Source organism: Thunnus albacares, chromosome 6 (genome assembly GCF_914725855.1).
Source record: "Thunnus albacares chromosome 6, fThuAlb1.1, whole genome shotgun sequence".
In the NCBI taxonomy this organism is placed as follows: domain Eukaryota; kingdom Metazoa; phylum Chordata; class Actinopteri; order Scombriformes; family Scombridae; genus Thunnus; species Thunnus albacares.
In genome coordinates, this window is record NC_058111.1 from 34,516,975 (window position 1) to 34,532,946 (window position 15,972).

Below are 15,972 nucleotides of genomic sequence, written 5' to 3' on the forward strand. Positions count from 1 at the left end.
AGCTTTGTCTGTTATCTCTGCACAGCTTGACGCTATAAACAATATGGAACACAATATAGTTTTTCCTTTACAGTTATTTCACAACAGCAACACCACTGGACCTGACACACTCAGAAGAGGAAGGTAATACAATAGTGTGAAGTCACGTGTGCCTAAAGATACCTGCTCAGACATGACTATCTGTGTGTATGTATGTGTGTGTGTGTGTGTGTGTGTGTGTGTGTGCATGCGTGCATGTACTGACTTCCTCTGCTTCTTCTCCAGGTCGTGGTTGCGGCTCTGTTGGCCCTCTAGGTGAAGTTTGGTGTCCTGCAGTTCAGACGTCAATCTTTGGGTTTTCTTCTTAAGCTGCTGTATGTTTCGCTGGGACTCCTCGTTATCTGCCTGCAGGTCGCTGATCTGCACAAATAAATGCATAGAAAACATTAAAGGTGGGAAAACAAAAACTTTTTAACATGCTGAAAAGCCTGTCACTGGACTAATTGAACATTTGAATTTGATGATGGCGCTGGATGAAGGTGAGGTGATCAGCGTCATTACAATTCATTCTCTGGGGACAATGACTGTGTGAATCAAATTCACAAAGGGTCATTTCATTCAAACCTAACCCTAACAAAAATTCTCATACACCCCTATCTGCTGCTGAGAAAAATACTACTGACTAGTTTATTTAATGTCATGTTTCTTACACACAGTAGGACTGATGCCATGTCTACACAGGAGTTGTAGCCTGAGCGGCACGTTAGCAGAGCAGCAAGGAGTGCTCCATCTGTGTGTCTACACTGGAGGCGTTCAGGTGCAGTGTTGAGTGTAGGTCACCCGTGTTTTGGAAGTGCTCAGAGCCAAATACACAATGACTGTAGTTACACATATAAAACGGAGGAAAATAGACTTCAGGTCACATTTACGTGTATATGGTGTGAGTGAAACACGAGTCATTACGCGGCTTGTGTAGACAGCTGCATTGATTAAAATAGCAGTTTATCTGTTCTGTCAGATGTACATGAGACGGACTGTTGAGAAACACGACTGAAGCGCTTTCAGCTGAGCAAGAACTTAAACCTAAAATAAAAAATATTCTTAGTTCTTTAAATTATGGATGTTCCTAATAACCACTATCAACACCTCATAACCTTTAATAGTTTTACCATACAACAAGTGTACTGAAAATTATATTTGATTCTATACTGGGAGTCAAGCTGTATGTCAGTGGAAGTCTGGTGTGTGTGTGTGTGTGTGTGTGTGTGTGTGTGTGATCACTCACCCTCCTCTCCAGCTGTCGTTTGTTCTGTTGCTCCACCTCCAGCTTGTCATCAAACTCCTGCTGCAGTCTCTTCTTGGTGAACTCAATCTCTCTGATGGCTCGTTCATACTTCAGCCTCCATTCTCCTCCTGTCACATTTAGCAGGTTCAAAAAAAGTAAGAAACTGTCCCCCAAAACACAGAATAAATATTACCATGGTGATACCACAACTGCTGCCTGTTATGAAATATGTTTGCCAAATCTTCATCTTCCACGACATTTCCAAAGGCCAAAGATTGAAACGTTAAACCTGAAGTCAGATATTGGACCAGATAACAGTTGATCTCATATCCAACAACACATCCGATTTCATATCCAACATGGTCTTTAGGACGTATACACCTTGATTCAAAACCTTCCTCAAAGGAATTCCACTGCTGTCTCTGTTTTTATACCCAAGTGTATAAAAAGATATTGGGTCTTTTTCTGATGTTTGTTTTGAGTGTTCAAAGTCAGACTTACCAAACTCTTTTAACTACATAAACAATGTGCGTTCATGACACCTTATCATTAGCATCATCACCGTCCTTTAAACTGCCATATAAGTGGACCTGTTCCGCTCCGTTAGTGTGTTCATTCACAAAAATTGTTCCCGAAGAGTCAAAAGAAGAAAGTGAGGTTGGTGCAGTCAGAAATCAGCAGACACATTTATCAGTGTCAGCAGTCATATTAGAGGAGCTGAAACAATTAGGAAATATGAATCTATCAGAGCAGCTCTGCACTGTGACAGAAATAAAGAGGGAATGTTTGACATGAAGTTAGACACTAAAAAACATCTTTCTAAAGCAAAGTTCTCCATGACTAATATGAGGCGTCATGTGACCATCATAGAGATATTAGAGGAGAGAATATTACAGCCTACAGTAGGTGATGTCACACTGTCAGAGAGCTGTAGTTTATTACTATTACTGAGATGTAGAAGCTGCTGTACAGAAATATGACAATAAAAATCATCACATCTTAAAAACCTCAGTAAACTGGCAGCCATGATGATGATTTAGAGAACAGTTCTATATTAAGTTGCATTAAGTTTGTCTTACTTGTATATTTTATTTTAGTTTGTTTACTCTGAAAGACTTCAAATGTATTCACATTAGGAATGATGATTTCAGGTCAGATGAGTATTTTCTGCCTTGTGGAGAAAGTCAAACTCTCTGTTCATGACTCATCGTGACCAGATAGTCTGGACCACTTGTGAATTTTTGTGAAGGGAAAATTCTAAATACAAGAAAATTGGTGAAGGCCACAAATTTTATGTGGAATCACTTGTACACTTAAGAGTGAATCTGTTCATACAAGTGCTTCTTGCTTGAGGCTCAATATTACTTACTGTATAGATGTGCATAATGCACAGGCAAAATGAAGACACACTGATTTTATCAAATCTCAACAAGACAAGACTATATGCTGTTGACATTTAATAACTGTAACGTAGCTGCTCAGCTTCATTTTGAAGTTGCCCCTCTTTATTAGCCTCATCTGCATTGTTTTTCATATATAGCCAGTTCAAAATGTGTTTCCATCATTTCAAATTCTCTGATTTTCCTGAACAAGTAACTTCAAATGTTTTTAACTAAATCTTGGCAAGACCTATACTCTTGTGAGATATCTCCAAATGGCTCAACCTACACATTCTGGATGTGCTCCAAGTCTGACATGAAAAACACATTCAAGATTTGTGTTTGCGGTCTCATTTCACCTGAATCAAAGCTTTGCTACGGTATAAACAAGCAGAGCTATTCCACCCTATGCAACAAGAGGACATTTAGAAAAGTCAATTCTCCATTCACAGAGTCTGCATGCCACACAAAGACAGCTGGCAGTCTACCTACGGGGTGCCTGGAACTGAATCCTTACTTCATTTTTCCACTTTTAACTGATCAATTTCTACTGTACTTCTTCACATCGGATCTTTCTTGGTTTTTGTCAAAGAATTGATCAGATGCCACCCCTGCAGTTACTGCACCTCCACTGAAGCACACACACTGGGTTTTTCTTACCGATGCTGAGTGAATTACTGCTGTTGTAAGGTCTGTGTGGGAGTTTGTATATGTACAGTTTATACAATGGATGAATAGTCTTCGTGTTTTACTGTGCTGTTCACCAAATTAAGCTAATGTTGTTGATCATATATCATACATCATTCTGAACTGAATCTCTTTGGGTTTAAGATGATTGGCATCACTGAGAAAATGACCTCTTGTATTGTTTTGTGCTAATAGTAAGTGATGACAGGGTGTGCATAATCAGATGTTTCTAAAACCCTTCACAATTTCAAAACAGTTGTTTTAAAAATGACAGTTACTTGTTTCTTGAGCTTCTACCAGAACCATTACAACACCATGATACATTTGTCCCACTACAGATACACTTCAAGAAGGAAGAAAATGTGAGGATAAGATTACCAAAACATGGTTACAGTTAGTATGTAAAGCTGTGTTAAAACTGAAATTAGCACTGCATCAAAAAATGCAGTCCCCCATTCATTTCAATGAGACCATTCTTTGTAACATGAATGGAGTAATTCTCGATGCAATTCACCTTCCTGAAAAAACCTGTTTACACAGTAGTATGCAACACAGCTGCTTAGGCTTAAGTGGCTCCACCTCAACAGATGTGACAGAAATCACTGAACTGTCCATCAAATTTGACCTGTACATGCACACACAGTTCTGAGAAGTCTAACCAGCCACACACCTGTGTGGGTGTCCAGCAACTTAAACAGATGTCTGACAATTAGCATTTTGTTGGTGAGTTTGTAAGGCGACTTTACATAAACACATACAGGAGTCTCGGCAGATTGGTATTAACTGCTGTGCGGGGGTGTTTCTTTTATTTTGTCCACATACTGTCTGTACGTGTGTAGGAGTGTGTCTGACCTGTGTCGTCGTCGTCCATCTCTCCGTTGAGCTCAGAAGCCCTGATGAGTCGAGCCTCCATCACCTCCATCTCCATGGACTCCATCTGTTTCTTCATGCTGTCAAACTTGGCCTGGTGGATGAGAGAAAGGAAGTGGTTACTATGACAACGTGAACACATCTGTCTCCATAGATTAACCCAGGAGTTCTCCAGGCTTTCATGTGTTAGAGGCCAAACAGAAACACATTAGACACAAAAGAGCCACACTGAAGCAGGTTAAGTCCCAGAGGCCAACAGAGGGAAGTTTTGGTGGTTGTTGATAGAGGATCGAATCACCTCCAGGTCAGAGTGAAAACTGGGATTACAACACTTATTTCCACCAAGAAGTGAAAACTGCTGAGTTTGGCGTGGCTCATAAAAATTGTGATTCTATTTGCGATCCTCATTGTATGATTCTTACACTACATTTCTAAAAGGTTTTTAAAAAGTACAATCACATTGGTTTTTTGCCCTGAATTAACCCTTTCAGGTAGTCATCCCAACAACTCCATCAATCAAATTGTTAGTCAGAGTTAAATCATATTTAATCATCCCTCTTCGCAGTCAAAAACAATTTTAACATGTTTTTTAATATATTGTTATAGTTTTGTATCATTAAAAAGAAAAAGGGAGGTGGAAAAATAAAACTTTGCTTTCCATATATTCTGTAAAACACTTACAGCAAGGAACCTGGCCCATGGGCCCATGGTCTTAAATGAAAACAACATTCAAGATGTCCAATGGTTAAATAAAATCGTAAAATAAGTAAAATATTCAATGCTCAATTGTTAAATTAAATTGCAATATGAGGCCTGATACCTTCCTCTTTTAAACACAGTAGTGAATGAAACGACAGCCTGTGTCCACATCATCAAAACTTACAAACATGAACACACGTCTTGTCCCGCAGCTTGTGCACCGCTAACATCAGTTAGCAGCTACGTAGCTAATTAGCTGCTCAGCTGCAGCACATTAATCAGCGTGTTCAAATATCTGCAGATGTCACTTTGGACCCGTTTGATGCTGGTTTGGTCGTTGCTCTTCAAAATCCCTGTTAGCAACACGCTGTCTGTCTATGACTTGTACTTACAGCAGTTTGTTTACTTTGTCTTAAATGAGACATTAAATTTTGCAATTAATCCACGGTTTACATGTGTGCCGAACCGTGGAGGGCGATCCGTATGGATCACGGATCAACTATGATCCGTCGCACCACTACTGTGTTTGATTGACAGCAGCTGGCAGGCTGCCAGAGTGTGAAACAGTGACAAAGAAGACAAACTGCTGTAGCTACAAGTCATGGGCAGACAGTGTGTTGCTAGCAGTGGTATTGAAGAGTAAGAACCACATTTGCAGGTATGTTTACATGCTCTTTAATGTGCTGCAGCTGAGCAGTTAATTAGCTATCTAGCCTGCTAACTGACATGCTGCAGGACAATACGTGTGTTCGTGTTTGCAAGTTAGATAAGAAGGAGACTTTTGCAGGAAAGCTAATGTGGGTTGCTGTTCAGATTCTGTGGTTCTTGTGTTGTGTAGCAACAGACTCAGGGTGACCGTCTGCTCTGCCTGTGACAAAATGGTTAAGGGGAAACCTCTGTATTTTTCAACCTGGACCCTATTTTCCCATATTTTTGTGTCTAAGTCACTAATGGAGACAACAATTTTTGAAATTGGTCCAGTACTGAGTGAGAGCGCCTCAGCAGCATGTACATTGACGGGGCATTAGTGCCATATACGTCCAATAAAAGTGCTTGTTTTTTACCACTGACGGGCTCAGATTGTTATTATAAGTGTCTGACAACATTATGGAAAGGACCACACAGAGAAATAAAACTTTTTTCTTTACCTTTTGCTTGATCTCGTCTGTTTGTTATTCTGTCTAACCAAGTCTCGCTCAAGGAGAAGTTAATACATCTTAATACATCCATGAGTAAAACATACATTTCAATGAAAGAGTCAGCTGTTATTTTCAATGACTCCTCCTTTTCTTGGAGACCCTCTGGAGCTTTCTTAAGGATTCACTTTAAAACCCACCAAAAAATCCTGCTGTTTATGCTAAATGTACTAACTATTACCCAGTCCATTCCAGTGCAATTCCAAAGATGTCATTAACTCTTCCCTCTGTGTAAATACCCACATTGCCCCCTTGTGCCTCTCCCTCAATCACACACACAGGAAGGAAATAAAATCATCCATCCCGCATTTCTATAAGCCAGGCCATTTGCAGCCGGCACCTCCCCACAGCTATCTGAGCAGCCACTGGAAAAAATCTATCAATCCAAACACCCCCAATAAAAATAGGGGAAAAAAATCCTGTCAAAAATGTCAAATAGTAAACTAAATGGGTCAGGGGAGCAGGAGGAGGGCAGTGATGGAGAAATGGCTTGACAATATGATTTCACAATTAGTCGTCACTTTGTGTTTGTGTGTGTGTGTGTGTGTGTGTGTGTGTGTGTGTGTGTGTGTGTGTGTGTGAGAGAGAGAGAGAAACGCAGAGTGAGCAGGAAACGAGACTGCTGGTGGAAGACAGAAAACATACAGTAGAGAGGCTTGGAGGCCATGCCCATGCATGAACAACTGCATGGTCAGCATCACTGTTGGTGGTGTCTATGTAACACTGACTGATCTACTCTTTTGGTAAAATATGAGCTAAGAATATTAAGTGCTGTCCGAGGGGGTTGAGATTTTAAAAAGTTGATTTACAGTAAGCACTGCATCTAACTGCTGTATTAAAACACATTCTACTAACTCAAACAAGAGTCTATAGCCATGCTACTGTAGCAGCTCAGTGAGGCTGTGCTCAGGCACAGTGGTGCATTGAGCTAAATGCTAACATCAACATGCTAAAATGCTCAAAATGACGACGCTAACATGCTGATGTTTAGCAGGTGTAATGTTTACCATTTTAGTTTAGTGTGTTAGTGTGCAAACATCTGCTAATTTGCTTGAAGTAACACATGAGGCTGATGGGAATGTCATTACTTTAGTCCAGTAATTATAGGGAAACTAGAAACAGAAAAGTATAAGTTTGTCAGCAGCTGTTGATTTCCAGTGGGTTGGGTAGTGGAAAGAACCCATGTAGATATTTATTCATAATTATTGTATTATTGGAAACGTTACTTTCCACATACAGTATGTTGAATTGCATGCTGCCTACAGACATAGCACACATCTTTGCATGATCAGCTCCAAACTGACTAAAAATTCAAAATGATGCTAGCTTAACATTTTAGTGGATTTATGTAATGTAATGTAATGCTGAGTGTACAAATTGAAAACGGTCCCTGGTTTAGTCATAACTGATGCCAAATTCCACAGTTCTTTTCAAGAAACCTCATTGGAAATCATTAGGACTTTTAAGACCAATAAAATAAAATGTTAAAATAAATGGCAATCCATTCAATAGGCCTTAATATATTTCACACAAGGACAAAAATGTCACTCTTATAGTGGATGAAAAGTCGAAGGATCACCACAGTCAATAGGATTCATCCTCTAAATGAATGACCATGAATGCTTATATAAAATGTCATGGAATTCATCCAATAATGGCTGAGATATTTCAGTCTGCACCAAAGTGGTAGAAAGATCAACACAGCCATCCCCACAGCTAACATGGCTTAAAATGATCAACACTACTGCAATTTGTTGTTTAGTAATAAACCATGCTTTCATTAATTACCACCATATTTTAGAGCTGACATGAATATAATCTTACTAAATGTCAACGTAATTTTTGGAAAACCCATGAAGTCAATGTTAAGATATTAACTTGTTAAATTTGTAGAGAAATTCCCCCAGATGTTGTGGGGTTCCTTAGAGTTGTGACATGTGAACCAAATTTGGTGCAAACATTTCAATCCAGTCTTTACTTATGGCATATTTTGTAAAAGGAAACCGACATATAAAACACTGACAAAACCCAAATATGGTTGATGATGGTTTTAGGGGAATTTGTCCAGTTTGATGAAGACTGAACCACAATTGTAGGAGGAAGTGTAGAAAAAACTGCTTCTGAAATAGTCTGAAAGGTGGAAAATCATTCATGAGGAAATAGCATGTGTATATGGTAGCTTCATGATGATCCAACTGCTCTTGGAAAAAAAAAAGATTTTTGATTCTAAAACAAATGATTCAGGAAGTAGATACCAAAGTCTTCTGCGCTTAATTTTCTCAGAAATTAACATATGAAAGGCCACATATTTACAAAACAGTATTTTGTTGTGTTACAGTCGAAAAACTCATTTAGTCAATGAGGTTTTACAGCCCAGCAGGCTGCATCCTCCTGCTGTCTCACAGCAGAATCTGATGCTGAGCACCACACACCCAAAGAGCTGGGACCATTTAGTCTGGTACATGGGTACAAAGGCTAGTGTGTGTGTGGGCGATTAACGGTTTATTTGTTAAAATGCAGACCTTTGACCCAATTAGAGTACCATAAGCACAGTATGAATTAATTTATTAATGAAAATTAGATTTTGTGTGACAGAATAATGGAATACATGTATGTATACGATGTTGCTAATACTCCCATTTAATAGTTATTGTCTGGTTATGATCTTAATGTCTTAACAGTTACAATGAAACTACTGGCATCCCCAGCTGCATGTTTGTAACTCTAACTACACATGAAAAGTACATATGCAGAACCACATTCAAGTCATTGAACCTATTGAATAAACGTTGAATATAAGCTGAGCAGGCACTTGTGGTTCTTCACTTGTTCTTCAAAGGGTTATCTAACTGTTGTCAGCCTGTGCCTTGACTAATTAATCTTCATCATCATCAAAATTATTATATTGATATATATCTGAATTTCATTAGAAACAAATCCTTATATACATATATTTATATGTATTTTTATATATTTCTATTTTCTATGGTTAAGCTTTGGTGAAGTTTGATACATGAATTTGCATTGTTGACTAACTTCACCATCTTGATGGTGCTGGCCTTTGAGGGAGAGCATTTTGGTTTGGGAGGTGATTTGCAGACAATTATGAGAGAGAAGTGCTTTGTATGAACACATCTCTTCAATAAACTGTGTTAATTTATTGTCTGTAAGCAACCAAGCTAACTAGTTAGCTAGCAAACTATTTTGGAGATGTATTGTTGCTGGGTAGCACTAGCACACAACATGGCTAGCTAGCATGCTATGATTAGCTAAAGTGGCTGACAAGCTATCTGTAATTTGCTAGCCAGTCAGCCACTGTAGCTCACCGTCTAGCCAAAAAGCTTCCAGCACCACCTATTTCACAAGAACACTTGCATGAATTTTGCCTTCACTTTGTGGACTTAACAGACCCTAAACAATTTCTTCCACAAACACTGTGCAATTTACAGCCAAAATGTGATAGAAAATAAGAAACTGCAACTTGTTGAGTATGTAACAAAGTGTATGCCTTGAGACCTTAGTTGTTGCATGAACTGAGTGTCCTGGATAATTACTACCCGAATGTCTTAACAAATCAGCACTCTTGTTTTAATATGAGACAGGCTCTCAGTTACCCAAGTTTAATGTCACATGAGCCATTTCACAAAATTCACAGTCACTTTGCAAATTCAAGATTGAGTAAGAAATCCCACAGGAGCAAAATCAGGGCTGTCTAACAGATCTGCTCTTCAATAATTCCTGCTGATGTGCTAATGTTAAATTTATATGTAAATGAGCAGACGTTAAATTTTACAACACGGCTCAACATCAAACTTCATTGTGAAGTCAGAGAATGTGGCTGTGTTGTAGAAAACATTATTACCTTACTGCTAAAGGGCTAATTGGGCTATAAACTGTTATCCATCTCTGTTTTCCATTACAATAAGGTAGTTCCATTTTCATTTGCCTTAATAGCACTCTGCTTGGAAAAAGGCATCAAGTGAAGGAATGGGTCAGTGCTTTAATGGACACAGTGACGCCTTAGTCCCCTGGTGTGTGACAGTTTTAATCAAACCTAAACTTAGTATTAGACTGCAGCCATGCAGCAGCACAACATGGCTGTCTTATTCTACAGACATCACTGTGTTACTAAACAACACCTTCACTGGTTATCTGCTGGTAGCTGTGTGTGTGTCTCTACCTGCAGGTCCTTCATGTCCTTCTCCAGGCGGAGTCTCTCAGAAGTTTCAGTCTCCAGCAGCTGGGAGGCTGACTCCCCGGTGTTCCGCTCATCAGCCAGCTCCGATGACAGCTCTGTGATCTGATGCAGCACACACACATACACACACACAGAGCAAGTGTGAAGCATGTTTACAGTGTATGAATGTATAGATTCACTGTCATCAATCAAATGTTGTTCCAAAAGAGGTTTGAAGATTTGTCACATATCATTTATATGTGACTGGTGTTACTGAGGGCATTGAGGATCATTAGAGACATGAGGAACAAATAGCTGAGCTCTAAAATATATGCAACACACACCGCTTGCATCACGAAGCATTGCGTCAATTGATGCCTGTAGTACACACAGGACTGTGTCAAACAGTAGCTGGGATGTGCTGATCTGGGGAGCGAATGTGATACAATTACTGTTTTTTTGGAGAGCTGATGCACCTTAAGGTTGAGAAATAAGATTGGCCTATTCTGACGAGTTAGCGAGAGTCAACACATGATGATTTGCATGATTCGCTGGCCTGTGAAGTTATATAGGAAACGGGTGACTAGGTGCAGAATCAATAAACATTAAGTCTTTATGTTATAAAGGCCCCTTTACATAGAGCACATGTCATTTCAAAATATTTCTCTAAATTAAACAATACAAATAAAAAGAAATGAAATGCAGCACTCATTTGCTCCCAGACTGCTATTCTACTTTTTGTGATAAGTTCAGCCAATCACAACAAGCAACATAACGCAAGGCAACAATATATTGTAAAACAATGGCAGATCACCTTATTGTTAATGTTAGGCAGCAGCCTTTGTCATAAGTCCATAAACACTGCTCTCAGATATTAGCACTTCACCCAGATAGCAGCAAGATGAGAACACATGTTCTTATAAATAGATGCTGACAGTCCATCGAGGTGCACAGGTGCTGCACCAGTGCACATGTAAACTGGCACAGTGACAGCTTGAGTTTAACTATTAATGTAATAAATGCTGGACCCCAGTTGTTGGTGGTTTGCCAAATCCTCTGTCTCTGTGGATTTCATCTCAGCTGACCTACAGAGCCTTATGACATGGTCTCTCCACTGCTCACTGACATCTACTTGTCAAAATAGACATGGGTGACATCAAAGTGGCTCTTCTTCAATGTGGGACTCACACCTCCAAGACAAACAACAGTCCAACAGTCATCTGTTCCTTTCATGGTGCAAAACATTATTTAAATAACCAGCGAACAGTCTTAAATTTGCATTGCGTTAGATATTTTTCTCATCTAAAATAGTTTGTACTCTATTGTCAGAGGTCTAGAATTGATCTCAAACTTTAGTAATCCCCTATACTTGTATGTGTGTGTGTGGTTAGGCATGCTTACCCGGCTCTCCAGGCGGTCGCTGTTGAGTCTCAGTTCGTTCCTCTCTTTCTCCACCTTCTCCAGCTTCTGCTTCAGCTGCTGGATCTCTTCCTGGAAGACAAAAGAAGACATCAATGACATAAACATTTGTGACAATATAGCAGATGATGTGAAATAATCAACAAAGTAAATGTACTCACACAGTAACTGCGTTCTTGTATTTGCAATATTGTTAGAGTGTGCTTCTAATTATTTACCTTTTCCACTATTTTCCATATCTATCTGAGAGATTCGATTCAGTTTGATTGATTAAATATTACTGTGAAACAAGTATTAATTGTGAAATTTTCAAAATAAATCCTAGTTATCGCTGGGAAAGTTTTTAAGTCCCAGAATGATCTAAATGCTACCAATTCTGGGGAAAATACTAAATTTCTAAAGTCTATATCACTCTCAAAAATCCACCAGTCTTGCATTCCACCAGAAAAATGTTCACTATGTCCTGTGTAGTTACTTGAATTGAATTTAAAATCCCACATCATGCATACTATTCCTCTACATATGCACCATTATAGTGTGTAAGTGTGTGTGTTTATATGCTTACGTCCTTGCCGCGGATCTGTTCCTCCGTGAGCTGCACCTCTATCAGAGGTCTGACAGTGGTGAACAGTTTCCACCATGGCCAGCCTTTGACGCCACGATTCTTCTTTATGTTCTTCTGGATGCAGCGGATGGCCAGATCCTGGATCTGTCACACACACACAGCAGAGGACATAAGAACACAAAACTGAATGGAGGTTGGTGCTCTAACAACTATTTATAGTGCAGTGTTTCTTGTTTTCAGAGCAGCATACCTCATTTAAATGTTATTGTAACCCAAAGGCCATTGGAAGTTTCACCATGTGCTGATGTGTCTGTAGGTCTGGGCAGGCTAAGCAAGGTTAACACAGGCGTTCCTGATGGAATATGCAATCTACCCAATGTGTTCTGGGTGTGCCCTGCAGCCCCCACCCAACTGGACGAGCCTCCAGACAGGAATTAAGCAGGCATCCAAAATAAATGCCCAAAACACCTCAACCACCTCAGTCACAACTAAAAGCTCATGACCAGACTGTAGTTGAGTGTTGGAATGTAGATTTACTGGTTCCATAACAGTCCAGTGTGATGCCCGCAATGCATGCTTCCCTTGCAAGATAAGACGCTTTGCTTTTTAAGTAGTGACAGTCTTGGTATTTTGTGCAGCATGTTCCTTCATCACCATGAACACACACACTGTAGTTTATTTTGACTCAATCTCACACACACACCGTCCTGCTGCCAGAAATACTCACTAGAGCACCTAATGTGGATTAATCCACCTCTGAAAATAGTCTCCAACAAATGCACTATTTCCTCCTGTTTAAGTAATGTTTGCTAAAAACTTCAGTGGCCAGCTGCTTTAAGGAATTACTGAACCTTTTTAAAAAAGATTTAACTATATACACTATTTGTGAGCTGTTTTTAAAGATGTACGTCTTCAATAGGAACCAATGGGCTTAGAGCTGAGAGCCATAGACAGAGTAGTCAAAGTCAAACAGACTAACACATTCTCGGTTTTGCTCTTTTGATGGGATTTGTTGACAGTATCAAAGATATGGAATATTGCCAGCCTTATCCTTTAATATGATGGATTTCCTATTGAAACCGAATGTTAAGGAAGGAGACTCATCAGTGGGGGGATTAATCTTTTGTGTAAACCAATCAGTGAAGGAGAGGGGTTTTAAATCATTTGTGATGACTTTATTGGCTGGAATTTTTTTAGTTACACCCACTAGTGCAACATGAGGTCACTGCTGATGATGCAATGATGTCCATGATGGCCAATTTAGTAGAATCCTAAATCTCCACCATGACAGACATTATAGGACAAGAGAAATGAGTTACTGAGGCCATAATATCTGATGAGATGTTGGGACTAATTACTTCATACCCCCAGTTTTTTTTTTTTTGGAACCAGCACTTACAATTCCTGACTTTCTGACCAGAAAACTGGATTTATTGTAGATCAGACGTTTACTTTTGCATTTCGAATATTATTTGTTGAAGCTTTCTATTGATATATCATGATGCCGGCCGTACATGTATGTATGTCAGAATTTTCACTTGTTGATCTTGAACCAAATATCTGAGTTTTTTAATAAAATGAAATGTTTTTGAGTGGATCAAGATAAGACATGAGGAGCAAATCTTAAGTACTTGCAGTCAACTCAGAAATAAAATCTTGATAACATTTCTCTTTGATTCACATTCTACAGTACAACAAAGCTGCCAAGCCACCAAAGACAATCTTCTCTTAAACATCTCCTTCAAGATAGGAGATCCTTGATAAAGATGATCAAAGAGAGGATTAGTCAACACTTACCAACCTCTATGATCACACATGCCTAAAAAACAACAGTTGTTTCCTTTATTTAGGCACATACCCTTCTCTGTGCTTGGACTTACAGCTATTGCAGACACAAATTAAACCATCAGTGTTACACTGGTAGCTTGTTGAAGAGGCATTAAGGAAATCTACCCTAATAGCAGGTGATCTAGAGAGCCATTCATAACACACACTTGGGATAAATCGCTCTCTTTTAGCAGACGCTGGCATGATTGGGAGGTCCTGATTACAGAAATGGTACTCAAGAGACAGACTTTTACAACAACAACAACAAAAAATGTCTTTTTCAAACACAATGGCTAGGAATCTGTAATTCACAAATGTAACCAGTAAAACCAGTTTCCATTTTCAAGTTACGAGATTAGGAATAAACTAGTTAACAGGGCTTGATTTCTGCGTAGACACCTGACAACTTGACCATGTAGTTGGAAAGCACAAAGAGAATTCTGCGGGCAGGGAAAGATCTATGTCACAGGATGAAAGGAAAGATCAGAAGCCTTGAAGAGAAGGTTGAGAAACACTAATCTGGGTCATTTCCTTCTAATCTTCATCTGAACACTTTTACAAACTTGATGTCTGATTCCCACACTCTTCCTGACCTGGACGTTTCAAAATACTTTTCACTCAAGTCTCTACTAAGGAAAAACTTATGAAAGTCTCAATATCTTATTGTAGAGTGATTCAATTTTCTAAGCCATTATAAATAATCTTGTCAAGCAATAGTTGAAATAAAGGATTAAACTTGCTGCAAGATATGATATTCAATCCACTTGAATCTACTTCTACCAGCTAGAGCTCACAAGAAAAGGAGTTATCAGTGGTTGATGTACTAATATCCCTAACACATTGAAAGAAAACTGGATGGATTTGCTTATCTTAAGAATCAGAACAGAAAAAAAACACTGTAAACATAAAAATAACATTTACAGTAAGTAAGAAGGACGATTCAAGTTTAAAATATAGTTGAACTCTTTGCCTGAAGCTAATTTCACTGAATAATTACTTGATGTACTTTATTCACTTACTACTGAAATTCTTCTGCGGCTTCATCGGTCGACATACAGCAGCTTCTGTCATTCAGTGTGTTACTCAGAGAAACATGATTACATGCACTGTAGTAGTCTGGTCACTGTAAATCTGTGTATGCATGCAGCAGCTCAGTAATCAGATTTCCCTCCAACCTTCTCTTGTGTGGTTTTCCCTCCTCATGTGTGTTAGCGAGGTGGACAAAATATTACAAACCCTTTTCACTATAATGCACTCCAGTACACCACCACCACCACCCGCTACAACCTCAATAATAAACATAAAATACAATTATCACCTTTCTGATCATGTCAACAAAAACTGAAAATGTATCAGCTTCGTAAAAATAGAATGTATGGCAGAGCTGTTGTATTGGATTACATTAGATGGCACAGGTGTTAAAGATAAAGTGCTTGGTGACTGCATGTAATAAGCTGATTAGAAACCCATATTCATGGCCAAGAAGTTGGTGTTCCAAGTCTGATTCACCAAACCCTGTCAGAAAATATGAGTATAGCTGCCAACGACCTGTCATCAGAGCAGCAAAGTTAGATGCTGAAAAAACATCTAGCTAAAGCAAAGTGGACTATTATTATAAAGAGTATTCTAAAGTAGGTGATGGAACACTGTTGGAGGTAACAGAGCATGTTCACCTGGACAGTGACTGGCAGACAGACCCAGAGGCAGCTGTCTGAATGACTGAGTTTTCCTAGTAACTGCTGAAAGGTATAAACTGCCATGCCAGAATAGGCCTATGCCAGCAAAAAAAAAAAAGGGACAAAGTTGAGTTATTTTTATTTTAGTTAATTTCGGTATCCTATTCAAAGAGATCCTGATTAAAGTATTATCATTCTTTAGTCAAACATGAA

At 39.0% G+C, this 15,972-nt stretch overlaps 1 protein-coding gene across 16 annotated transcripts in view; it reads right to left on the reverse strand.

Moving 5' to 3' along the window:
- Nucleotides 1-15,972, reverse strand: part of myo18ab (myosin XVIIIAb) — a 158,044-nt gene that overhangs the window by 39,713 nt on the left and 102,359 nt on the right. For all 16 annotated transcript variants that reach the window (XM_044353807.1, XM_044353806.1, XM_044353805.1 and 13 more), the window contains 6 exons: nucleotides 12,257-12,400; nucleotides 11,674-11,763; nucleotides 10,276-10,395; nucleotides 4,183-4,294; nucleotides 1,265-1,392; nucleotides 245-399 (listed from right to left, as the gene is read on the reverse strand). In XM_044353807.1, coding sequence (XP_044209742.1) covers nucleotides 245-399; nucleotides 1,265-1,392; nucleotides 4,183-4,294; nucleotides 10,276-10,395; nucleotides 11,674-11,763; nucleotides 12,257-12,400 — 749 coding nt within the window. The remainder of the gene's footprint in view (nucleotides 1-244; nucleotides 400-1,264; nucleotides 1,393-4,182; nucleotides 4,295-10,275; nucleotides 10,396-11,673; nucleotides 11,764-12,256; nucleotides 12,401-15,972) is intronic.